This window comes from Lathyrus oleraceus, chromosome 3, assembly GCF_024323335.1.
Source record: "Lathyrus oleraceus cultivar Zhongwan6 chromosome 3, CAAS_Psat_ZW6_1.0, whole genome shotgun sequence".
Classification (NCBI taxonomy): Eukaryota; Viridiplantae; Streptophyta; class Magnoliopsida; order Fabales; family Fabaceae; genus Lathyrus; species Lathyrus oleraceus.
Genome location: NC_066581.1, coordinates 131,314,230 through 131,327,805, shown reverse-complemented (window position 1 = coordinate 131,327,805; position 13,576 = coordinate 131,314,230). Strand labels below are relative to the sequence as shown.

Here is a 13,576-nt window from a genome sequence, read left to right as displayed (position 1 = left end):
TATTCACTCCATTTAATCAACTTAGACTTAGAGGATCTCATCTTAGGACCTTTGCTTGGAGGACCTTTCCATATCTTTTGATATTTGGTTTCAACTTTGGATTCCATCTGTAACTTACATACATGTTGTAGGAATAAAATCATGGCACCACCCTAGGGGGACATGTTCGTAAGATCAGTATTATTTGTTTAGCTTAGGTCACTTTTGCACACACAAGGTTTTCTCTTGGGATACCTTACAATGAGACCCTTTATTTTCTTGTTGGTTACTTTCTATATTCATTGCATTACCCAATTTTATAATCAAATAAACAAACCCTTGATTCAATATCAAGTGATATTTTCATAATCAAATTCAAAATACATTAAAACTAAGATTAATATTATGCGCCACGAGCCTTAAGTGGTGGAAAATGAGTAATAATGGAGCATTCATATCCTTACTCTGATTATTTTGAACGCAAGATGCTTGACTTGTTGTCTAGAATTTTTACCTCCGTCCATAGGCTTTAGCGCAATCTAATCATAAACATTATTTTCATAAACCCTTATTCAAGGTAAAGACAATATAACCTATCAAACCTTATTTTTTTTGCCTTAGGGCACTGCTCTGAAAACCTTTTTCTCAAAGGTAAAATCAACTAACACATAAACATTTTCTACTCCGAACTACGGAGCTCTGATTCCTCATCACCCAATAAATGATACGTAGGCATAAGGGTCATAATCATTGACGAGCACAATAATAAAAAACCCCAGAGTCCTATCATTTTTACACTCTTTTAAAAAAAATAAAACAATAAACGAGATAAATATCCATATATGTAAACAACTCAAATGATTCCCATGAAGTACCATGGACGTGAGGGGTGCTAATACATTTTTCTTGCGTAGCCGACTTCCGAACCCAAGTCTCGATTACGAGACCGATTCTTTATCCTTGTACTTACTGTTGCACATTCTCTCTTTGAGGGTTTTATCGAATATCTCCCCTCTCCTCTTCGATAGAGAAACTCAAAATAAAATTCGATGGCGACTCTTCTGTTTTGCCTTATCTCTTTGATTGAGGAGACATCCTTTAGTTCAGTCCCTGGTTCCTCGCTATCGTGAAACCCCGATAGCGACAAGGGTGTTTGACGAGATTGCGGGTCTCGCTCCTACATATTCTTAAGTATAATGAGAAACTCAAAGTTTCGTAGTTCGGGGTAGAAAATGTTTGTTCGTGGATCAATTTTTGCAAAATTGTTATTGTCGTAATCAAATGGAAAACATTGCTTACCCACAACAGTTAGAGGAGTCGGCGTTTGCATCACATTGAATGAATTTCTAGCTATCAACACTCACAGAAAAATGTCGCTTATCTCACTCACATATATAAATCAAGTGTTATTTTTCATCGTCTCGAGACGAAACATATTTTAACATTACACTTAATTGGGAAAAGATTTGAATTGCATTGTGAGGCAGAATGAAATAAGCTTGAAAAAATCCACTTGACGTTGGATCAAGGATTTTGTTTATTGAAAAGTTCATTTTAAGTCACTTTATCGCTTAACAAATTAATTATCAAGGTGATCAAAGATACATGGTTTAAGTCGTGATATACAATTGATATGAATAAGATGCATGATTAATAAAATAAAGCAAATGAGCAATCAAATGATTTTATTATGGTCATTTTTTAAGTCGTGATATACAATTGATAAGAAAAAGATGCATCTTTTTATTAATCATGCATCTTTTTAGAGAAACTTACTAGAGAATAATTGTAATATTTTTAGAGAATTAATGAATTAAGAAAAAGATATGAAAAAGATGCATCTTCTCTACAATTGATATGAAAAAGATGCATGGTCATTTTTTTAGAGAAGCTTATTAGAGAAGAATTGTATATTTTTTATACATTATTAACGATTTATAGGGATTTTAACCTCCAAAAAGAAAACACCTAATTTAAACAAAATATGAATTTTTTAATAAATATGTTGACTCAGCAATTCAATTATTGTCTTGCTATCATGCCACATCACCAGCGGTTAATGTTTTTTCTCATGATTTAATAGAAATGATTAAGTTGAATAAACCGTTTTTAAGACGTTTATTAGATAAGAGACTAAAATAAAATCTGAAATTTAGTTAAAGTAGTTTGCTTATTTTTTTTATTCAGTTAACTTTAACTTTTTTAAATTACAACCATTGAATCTATTTTTAATACGTGTTACAAATCTACAAATTAAAATGGAGTCAAAAGCAATTGTAAATGAAGTATAGTGATAGTCAAAATTAAGAATCGCTGAATATATTTCAGGCATTGCAGCCACCACAAGAAACAGATGACACTGATGTGTGCCTCTGGGGAGGGGGCAGAGAATGAAATCTTTACAATTGTTGCCTCTGCTTATGGATACTACAAGTTCCTGAAAGAGTCAGAGGGTTTCTTTTCTTTGGATGGTGCATCATAATGGTCTCAAAACAAATCAGTTGCTTAATCATATTAATATCAAACAGCTTTCTGTTATGATTGTACATGGCATATTGAAACTACTATGCATGTTGTGAGGGATTGTGGGACTAGTGTGACCGTCTGGAATAGCTTAGTACACACTGATTACAAGGGCATGTTTTTCAACTTGAATCTGCAGGGTTGGCTTGATCTCAACATGGAAGAAAATCTAAGTAGTAGCAAAACAGAGAATTGGCAGGAGATTTGGGCAATGGCATGTTATACCGTAGGGTTTTGGAGGAATAAGTCTGAGCATGTGGAGGACTGCATGATGCCAGTTAATATGGGGCAGGAGATATTGAACAAAACAAAAGTCTATGGGGATGTTTATATTGTGCAGAAGAGTTATTTTGGTTCAATGTTAAATAGCAACCTCCAGTTGATGATTGGGTATGTCTCAATGTTGATGGATCGGTTTTAGCAGATGGTATGACAAATATGGAAATTGGCTAGGAGGGTATCCCAATATATATTGGAAAGTGTGCAATACTAAGAGTACTAGAAAGTGTAGCCCAATCTCTGAGAAGTGGATATGCAAATGAATGCACTTATGTATTCTATACACACACAACTTTTTTGTTTTTGAGCCACACACTAATTTTATGACTTAAATTAAGAAATCTGTTTTTGTTAATGATGATTCTTCTGCATTGAGATTTAATCTCAAAAGGCCAATATTCACATATAATGTGCACTTCTTATATTTTACCAACGTAAAATGCCTCAAAACAAAAGTATAACATCATACAAATTATTCTAGTAAAAGCTTCAGAATTCCAAATTCCAGTTACAAATTTCATCTGTTTATGTTATATGTTTTCAATAGGTTAATTATTTTGGTCCTTAGCCATTTCTTCCTTTTCCTAGTTTGAACATAATTGATACACGTAACAGGGGTTATCAAAAACTTTTCATTCGATAGAGAATGACTTTGATTTATTGTATATTGTGAGTTCCAGAAATGTATTTTCAAAATAAAATAAATCATAAAATTATAGGGCGACTAAAAAACGATGAGTTGTGTGTATAAAATATGTTCAGAGATACATCTCCGAAATCTAAGAGACATTTTTGATTTTTCATATAATGTTTTTACACCTCATAGGATGGGATAAAATCCAAAAAGCTTTTACAAATGAGAATCAAAAGATTAAATCAGGTTGTCGGTTGATACGAAGAATTCAAGATATGATTAATCAAAGGAGTGAGACAAGACTTATCCATATCATTCAAGAAGCAAACAACTATGCTAATGTTTTGGCTCGAATGGGAACACAACAAAGTCATAGAGTTGTTCAATTAGTAACTGTGTAAAAACATCAGGTGTGGAAGCCGACGAGTTTAAACATGTGACATCTCACTTATTCATCTGGCCCTCTTGTAAGACAATTTTTTTTACCCTTTTATCAAATCTAGGCAATTTATTTCATGTTATAAATACATACTTTTTCTTATTCTATAAGCATTGAATCAAAGTCTACTTCAAATAATCAATTTAAAGTGCATCTATAAACATCTAACTTTTGGAATCTGGATCCTTATTTTCCATATGCATGCATAGAAGCGAACAAAAAAATAGGAACAAAAAAATATGATCTCATAGAATGGCCAAAGGTCGGCAGATAGAGTAGATAAAAGTTATAGTAATAAGTGACATGAAAGATATTATGGGTAAACAAACATAAACATGCATCCACTTCCCATTTGGAAGGAATATTATACTAAGAAGCACCATCGTTCAAAGGTCCCCACATGCACTAATTAGATTTTAAGGAATTTTTTCTCTTTTGCACATAGTGAAAAGGAAACAGGCAAAAAAAAATGTTAAGATGATTCTACTTTTATACTACTATATATCAAGCATGACAAGTCTTTGTTTTCTGGTAATATCTACTACTAGTATATAAGAGTTTCTTTGTTCAAGCATAAGAATAATGGAAAGAAAACAATCCCAACTGGTATAAGTACTTTTTGTAATCAAATGTCTGCCAATTTAAACATGTTTTGTTTCATCTTGCTCCATCTTACAAACTATCTCAGTCTCATGCAATGTAACTTCTTAACAAAAGTAGTAATAACTGTTATATACATAAACCATCTTATGGGATCATATATTTATTTCCCTGTCCTTACACTTTATCGCAGAGTAGCGACCCCATGTTAGTCCTGCTTGACATCTACTCCTCCAGCTTTAACAGGTTCTACAGCCGGGACATCTTTTGTTTCAACCTGCCAAATCATTTGCATTTTAAATTTCATTGGCAGTTTCCAGCATTAAAGCATCAACATTTATTTCTAGGCATGTAATGATGCACATGCACATGTGTCAATGTAAACATTATACATCACATTCATGATGCAGTAAACCCAAAACGGAACTAACTGTTGAGGATCACTCAACTCCAAAAAGACACAAATACAGGGATATGTATGGATAGAAGTAACATGAGTCTGTTGCTTAAACCAAGTGTTTATGACTGAGTTTAACTAACAATTATGGCATGGATCAAATTTTTTCCCTGACAAATTATTCTGAATTTTTTTATAAGAGACCACCTTCCAAGAATGGGCTATCATCCTATTAAGTAACATAGAATGATGTATTTAGAGATTTGCGTTTAAATGAATCCAAGTAATGTAGAACAGTAAACCTATAGTATTTCATAGCATAGAGTTCTCCTCTGATAATAAATCTAGAATACTCTTCCATGATAAAGTGTCTCGGTAATTAGAACAATAGAACTAAAATACTGTTCTTACTAGGTTTCAGAAACTATCTGAGCAGAAAGGAAATCTTAATATAATAATTAAGCAAAAAAAAAGGTTCGGTTAGCATAAGGGGAACTGCTTCAATATGCAAGTAATCCACTTTAGACAGAAAAGTTAGACATCTCAAACATTGATAACATCTCAACCATTGATAAGAAAGCCAGACACATATAAACAAATGAATAAAAAAATCAGAGAATTATTAAAACATAGTCTCTGGACCAGACCAACGCAAAATGCACAAACAGTTCAAAATCAATGGACAAATTAACAAATCACAAGGCTCCAGATTAGTTAGGAGTGAAGAATGGTGGGATTGGGCTCCCTTTGTTGAAGTTGGATTCAGCTTGATGGAGGTAGGTTTCAGTTCATTGGAGCCAGGTTCATTCACTTTGATGGCTTGTTTGGCTCATTGTAATTTGTAACCATGCAACAATGAGTTTGTTCATCTTCTCTAATTCGTGATTTCATTTATGCTTGGGAACTATGAGGGTTGAAATTCAATAGAATTATCAGCCACCTTCTCTAGAGATGTGTTCATGCTGGAATGTATGTTAGATTAGATGCATTGGTGGAATCAAGTGCAACAACTGCAAGGCTAACATTTTGTGTTCAACTGAGCCTTATTGTTCAACTTCTACATTTTGGGTTTTCTAAAAAAGACCAAAACACTGTCATTCAAGGGAACTAACCATTATATTGTAGACATGGACAATCGTCCCCAAACTCGGGATTCTGTTTGAGTCTGTAAGAATCTATCCATATTGGAAAAGAAATTATTTTATCAGCTAGTTAACTTGATATTGATACCCAATGTTGTCCATGGCGAATGGTGGCCCATGGTGGAGAGCCAAAATCCCGCAATATCAGCCGATATTTAGCATTGCGGCGAGCCCAAAAAACCATCATGTATATCCGCCATAGCAGCCATGGCACCGCTATTTGGTAACAATATTGATACCTATACCTAGAGTCGTAAATTTATAAGAGTCAATTCAAGAGTTTGAAAACCATGCTATTTATGCATTCTATAAGGCCATTGTTGGTTGAATAGTTTGAAGATTAACTTGGTATAGGTAATTTATGCTAATTTAGGCTAGGTGGGTTGTTTTCATGGATTGGTATCATCATTGATATCGACTTCTCACTTACTTCAGCATTCCTTTTATTGGTAATTCTTCATCTGTTTCATTTTGGGTTTCTATATTCAGGAGACCTGTGACCATTTAGTGCTTGAAATAGTTAGAAGGATGTTTTTTACTCGATGGATGGTCTGATCATCTTCATCCAGACTTCTTCTTTAGCAGTATTCACCTAAAATATTTTCATTGTTTCTGATCAAGGACGGTAGGGCTAAAAGAATAGAGAAACTTGTGTAGGATTACCTTTGGTTAGGACTTATGAGCGAAGAAAACCGAAAATGTATCATATTGTTAACTTTGAATTTTGTTGTAAGCCTAAGATCGATCCCTAAAAACATAGACTCAAGCCATGGCATTCATTTTCCAATTGTAGCAATAAACAGAAAAATGAGCAAACTTTTAACATTTAGAAATAAGAATATCGAATTACAATTCACAATCCAAGATATTCCAATAAAACAGAAGTTCACAAATGGTGATGAAATTAGCCATACACTTAGCAGAATACGCTTCATAGTCATTCATTTACTTACTTTACTGTCCGTTTTGGCTGCAGGCTTGTAAGGACATGCTGGAGGGACCATCTCCGGTTTCCTAAACTCCCATCCGAAAAGCCGATATACTTTTCCCTGAAAATTACTCCAAGTTCAAAATTATGTGAGCCTAACAACTATCAAGACAGAGCGTCAAGAATGATTCAAATTTCACAACAAAATTTTCAAAATCATTGAACTCGCACGTTAATAGGGTTAGTTAGAATTGATAATTTTTAAATCTTGTGAAAGAACAAGATTATTATGGTGCGAGATAACTAAAAGATGGAAAATTGAATGGAAGAAGCACTTACCATAACATAGTAGAAGAGAATAGGCAATACGTTCACGATTGGAACGAGGAAAAGGGGCAATAAGCAAAACAAGCAAACCTAAATCACATTTGATTTTTTCAGCAAAATTAATTTTTAATTTTAGAATCAGAAATATTAATCGATTAATTGAAAATCGAAAGAGGAAATAGAGAATTACCATGTTTGGATGATTGTGGTTAAGGACTTGGAGTTGATGCAAGAGTCGCGAAGAAGATGAAGAACACGCTCGTGGAAGGGTTGAAATGAATAAATAAAATTAAATAGTTAAAAATAAAAAATCGAAATTTAAAAAATAAATGGCCCATGCAGGTCTCGAACCTGCGACCTTCGCGTTATTAGCACGACGCTCTAACCAACTGAGCTAATGGGCCTTGATGTTTGTTAAGTCAGTTGGTATTTATTTATTTGTATATTATCTTAGTTGTCACCGTTTTAACTTTTTTTTTACATTATTTAATTATTTATTTTAGAGTTGAAAACACGTGACAGCATTGTAATTATAGACTAAATAAAGCATAAGGACTCAATGACCTTCACATACTAAAAAGTTAACTATTCTTTACTTAAGTTTATAAATGTTTGTAGATAAGTTTACTGGAAAAAACTTCTAAAGAATTGATACGCGAGTAAAAGGCCATGAACTTATTTTCAATTTATAAGAAATGTTTATTATTATTATTCTTTTAGTGGAAAATGTTACTTGTTATTTTGATATTAATATAACTTAATTTGTGCTAACAATGCTTGTAAAAAATAGTTATAAATTATGAATAAATAATAATTAATTATTAATAACAATAATAATAATAATATTTGTGCTAGCAATTAATTTAATCGCTTTGGATTCTCATTGTACAATTAATTGTAAAAATGTATGGAAAAAATACAAATGTGACATGTTGCGGTTTCGGAATCACCTCAAAAATTATTAAACAATACTACATTCGTTTTTTATTATAAGTCGTTTTGAGAAAATATTGTATATCATAATATAAGTCGTTTTATAATATCAATAAATCATTAATGTTATTTTTTCTATTTATATCCTTAAATATTTATTATTCTCTCTTTTTTCAATTATGTCAATTTATCTTTTCAACATCATTAATAAAGAACAATTTTGTAAAATCTTTCATAATTTCTCTTTTTTATACCACAATTACTACATTTTTTGATATGTGTGAAAAGTAAAAAAAAACGACTTATAATAAAAAACTGAAGGAGTAGTATAAAATATATGGTTGTTTCGTTCAACTTAAGTTATCGCATAGAGTTGTGGGATGTATAAATGAAATGTGGAGTTCAGTTAGGAAGGATTCAAGATAGAGCAACTTAGAGATTGTGTGTGTTAGATCATGATACTTAACTTCAACACAGCACATGCTATCAAAGATTATTTTTTTTATAATTTCAAGAGACTAAATTTGGGCCAAAATAAATGGAAGAGCTATATGTGAATCGTCTATCATCAAGATCATTGGTCCAACTTGAATCATTATAAGATATTATAGTGAGTTTATGATTGACAGACGTAGGTATGAGAATAAGACCATGTGCTGAAGTGGCATTCAAGTATCTAAGTATTATTTTGATAGTGAATCAATGACTCTCAAAAGGTTAGATCGTGAACTGACAAATTTTGTTAACATATAATGAAATATATGGTATAGTGGGAGTTACATATTGTAAAGCTTCTATAATGGACATATAAAGTTGAGGATCTTGAAACGCATTTGTATCGTGCTTATTTGAATATAGAAGTTGAAACATTGTTAGCATAACTCATGTGTACTCTTGATAGTAAATCTCGAATGTACTTAGATTGAATGGTATCACAAATCCATTAGCTTGATGTTTAACTTCAACATCCATAAATTATGATGGTTTACCAAGCTTTTTCAATGCAAAATTATCAATAAGTTTCATTATAAAGTCATGAACTAACTTAGAGGAAGATCTAGTAATGAGAATATCATCAACATATACGAACACATAAAGATGTTGAAACAAGACACCACAAGTTTGGTGAACTTTGGATGTGGAGTGTGAAAGAGGAGAAAGGAGAATTGAGAGAGAGAGAGAGAGAGAGAGAGAGAGAATTGAGGGGGAGAGATTATTATTGCATTAACTTTGGATTACTGTGCATCATAAACATTTATACAAGAGTTACAACATAATTGGGAACTGAATTGACAAAGTAAAATAACAGAAAAAACAAAATATCGCATTTGTAACTGGTTACACCAAAGTGAGTAACCGGTTACACCTGACAACAAATTAAATCAACTTCAATGGTAACCGATTACACCTGCAAAAACTCCATATTTCTACTACTTGATTGAACCTCAAACCTTGATGTAATCAGTTACCTACCCATGGTAACCGGTTACACCACTTGAATTACTTGAAAAATATTAACACACCACCTTAATTCAAGTGTTGCAAGTCTACCATGCTCATGCTCGTCTTCAACCTCTTAAGCACATCATTTGTGACTCCCTTAGTCAACAAATCAACAACTTGGTCCTCACTTCTGCAATATTCCAATTGTAACCTTCCTTCACTAATAAATTCCCTCAAGTAGTGAATTCTCATCTCAATATGCTTGCTCCTTCCATGTGCAATTAGGTTCTTAGAAAGATTAATCGCAGAAACATTGTCAACTAAGAGTGTGCCAGCCTCACCCTCACTGTTTCCCATCTCCTTCAATAGATTCATGAGCCGTACGGCTTGGCACACACATAACAAAGTGACAATATAGTCGACCCTACAAGATGAGAGTGCAACCACCGATTCCTTCTTAAAACACCATGAGATTAGGGTTGCATCAAACATAAAGATGTATCCAACTGTAGACTTTCGATCATCTTTATCTCTGCACCAATTGGAACCGGTAAAACCGAGCAAATTGCATTTTTTCTTGTATCAGCTGCGGGAAAGAGAATTCCGCAACCAATAGAACCTTTGACATATCGTAGGATCCTCTTGACTGCTTGCAAGTGAGACACATTCGATTTTCCCATGAATCTACTCGTAATACTGACACTAAACGCCAAGTTCGGTCGCGTATTGAACAAGGAACGCATGGATCCAATAAACCTCCTATATTGAGTTGGATCAATATCTTGCTCATCCTCATCCTTAGACAACTACAACCTTTGTTTAGCTGGAGAAATGGCAGCATTGCAATGCTCCATTTCAAACTTCTTCAATCGCAAGAGCATACCTTCTTTGGTGCATGAGAAGTCTCATTTTGGACTTATGGAACTCAATGCCAAGAAAGTATATCATGAGGCCAAGGTCGGTCATCTCAAATTATTCTATAAGTTTACTCTTAAAATTTGAAATACACTTTCCATTGTTGCCCGTGATTAATAAGTTGTCTACATATAGACAAAGGAAAATTACTCATTCACTTGTATCCGTCTTCATATACACTTCATGCTTGGATACACACTTCTTGAAGCCAACACCCTTTAGGAAACCATCAATTCTTTTATGCCAAGCTCTTGGAGCTTTCTTCAACCATATAATACTTTCTTCAACTTGTAAAACTTCATCTCTTGGTCTTTCACAATAAAACTAAGGGGTTATCGTACATATACCTCCTCTTCAAGCGGTCTGTTCAAAAACGTGAACTTGACATCCATTTGGTAGATAGACCAATTGTGGTTATTTTTAATACTAACAACAAGCCTAATGGTTTCAATCCTAGCAACCGGTGCAAAAACCTTTTCAAAGTATATGCCTTCTCTTTGCAAAAATCCCTTAGCCACTAATCGAGCTTTATGCTTGATTATCTCACTCTTGGGATTTGCTTTCACTTTGAACACCCACTTCATACCAATTGGCTTATTTTCTTTTGGTATATCAACTAACTCCCAAGTGTTGTTCTTCTCCATGGATTCCAGCTCCTCCTTCATAACACAAATCCACTTTAGATCACTCAAGGCCTCTTCTGTATTAATGGGTTCAGATTTGTCCATAAGTGTAAAATGGACGAAATCACTATCATCGTTGACTTTGTTATCTTGGAATAACTCACAATCTTGGAGTCTTTGAGGCAAACCCCTTTGCCTTGTCGACCTTCTGACATTTTCTTCATTTCGGGCTTCGACGACATGCTGTTATGGTCTTCCACTTTCCTCAGAATTGGAAATTTCAAAGTTGTAACTGGTTACAACTTTCTGGTAACCGATTACAACCTGCATGTAACCGGTTAACGTTTGTTGGTAACCGGTTACACCCTGTTGCACTTGCTTCAATTCATCGATTACGGCGTCCCGACTGATCACGATCCTCTTGTTTACAACATCAAACAGTTTGTAACCACCGATAGAGTGATATCCAACAAGTATCATCATTTCTCCCTTGTCATCCAACTTATTTCTAAGTTGACCCGAAACATGTCGGTATGCAACATAATCAAAGACTCTCAAATGGTTCAGATTTGGTTTGAATCCCGACCATGTTTCCTCCGGTGTTACATTTTCAAGTTTTTTTGTAGGGCACCTATTCAACAAATAGGCAGTTGTGGATACCGTTTCTCCCCATATCTCCTTCGGCGAGCTCTTCCCCTTCAACACGTTTCTCACCATGTTTATGATTGATCGATTCTTCCTTTCGGCCACACCGTTTTACTGCGGTGTATAGGATGGTACTACCTCATATACAGTCATTTCTTGATCATAAAACTTCCCAAAGTCATTTGAGACATATTCGCCTCCATCATCTGTTTTGAGCACTTTGAGTTTTTGACCACTTTGCTTCTCAACCATGGACTTGAAATTATTAAACACTTCGAATGCATCATTGTTTCTCTTGATTAGGTATGTCCATGGCGTTCTACTATGATCGTCAATAAATATGACAAAATACCTATTGTGACCAATAGAATCTACTTGCATCGGCCCACACACATCCAAATAAACCACCTCAAGGTGATTCTTGGTCCTACAGTCTTCATCCTTGCTTAATTTTCCATTATGTTGCTTCACTTGCACACATTCTTCATAAATTTCAGCTGGTATGTTGATCGATGACAACCCAATTATCATTTTGTTCTTTTGCAAGTCTTTGAGATCTCTAATGTTGAGATGCCCAAAACGATAGTTCCACAACCACTCTTCTTTACTTGATGCAGTAGCAAGACATATATGCTTTATAACCTTCAACTCAGCCTTGAAGGTTCTATTGGAAGCCATAAACGCTTTAAGGACCAAAAATCCTCTTACGTCCATAACGCGTAGCCCCTTGTCTTCCATGTGAATCTTATAATCCTTCTCAAACAATTGGCAAATACTTAGAAGGTTACATTTTATTCTCGGAATGTAGAAGACATATTTGATCAATGAATGTCCACCATTTCTTTCTCATGATCAAAACATCATTGATCCCATCAGCCATTAGAGTGGTGTCATCCGCAAATTTTACTTTGTTCTTCATGGCACGATTGATTTTGACAAACCAATCTTTTCTTCCCATCATATGAGTTGAACAACCTGGGTCCAAATACCACTATTCATTGCATTGAACTCCTTTCAAACTCATCATGGTATCTTCCTCTTCATGCAACAGGTTAATCATATCATTCAACCAGACACATCTCAATTTTTCAGCATTCTTTGAGTTGTTGCAGTTGTTATCCCATACTTGTATGTTGCTACAATTCCCTTCTGTGATCAAGACCAAAATTTTATTCTCTTTATCAAACTCTTGTCTTTAAACCTTGGCTTCATCCCCTTGATATTCCTTCTTGTTCGCATTGCATTCTTTTGCAAAATGACTGAACTGTTGACACTTATAACACTGTTCCTTGCTCATGTTAAATCTCTTCTTTTCACCTCCAAAGTTGCTTTGATCACCATGTTTGTTGTAGTTTCTCTCATGGGTCATTTTCCTTTCGATCTATTATCCTTCTCATTGAAACGAGCTTGCAAAGCGATCTTCGTCTTTGCCTTATCATTATTTCTATCTTCCATCCTTTGTTCATGAGCCTTAAGAGAACTTTACATCTCCTCTTTGATCATCGTTGCAAGATCCTTTGAATCCCCAATCTCCACAACTATATTGCCAAATCTTGATGTTAAAGAATGCAAGATTTTAGCGGCAACATACTGCTTCGTGATAATTTATTTGTATGCCTTCACTTGATTCACCAACGAGTGATTCTCGTTGTGAAATCGTTGATTGTCTCCTTTTCCTCCATATGAATCAATTCGAGATGACGTTTGTGAGTTTGTAATCTCACCATCTTTGCCTTGTTAGCCCCTGCATATGTCTTCTCTAAGATCTC

The 13,576-nt window shown here is 34.2% G+C and overlaps 1 protein-coding gene and 1 non-coding gene across 2 annotated transcripts; both read right to left on the bottom strand.

Moving 5' to 3' along the window:
• Positions 1 to 4,439: 4,439 nt before the first annotated feature.
• Positions 4,440 to 7,571, bottom strand: LOC127125773 (uncharacterized). The gene is made up of 4 exons (XM_051054596.1): positions 7,439 to 7,571; positions 7,261 to 7,338; positions 6,947 to 7,042; positions 4,440 to 4,731 (listed from the first exon to the last, which is right to left on the bottom strand). The coding sequence occupies exons 1-4, from the start codon at positions 7,439 to 7,441 to the stop codon at positions 4,663 to 4,665; spliced, it is 246 nt and encodes an 81-aa protein (XP_050910553.1). The 5' UTR covers positions 7,442 to 7,571; the 3' UTR covers positions 4,440 to 4,662.
• Positions 7,572 to 7,578: 7 nt separating this feature from the next.
• Positions 7,579 to 7,652, bottom strand: TRNAI-AAU (transfer RNA isoleucine (anticodon AAU)). The gene has a single exon. It is a non-coding gene; the product is annotated as a tRNA-Ile (tRNA).
• Positions 7,653 to 13,576: the final 5,924 nt, after the last annotated feature.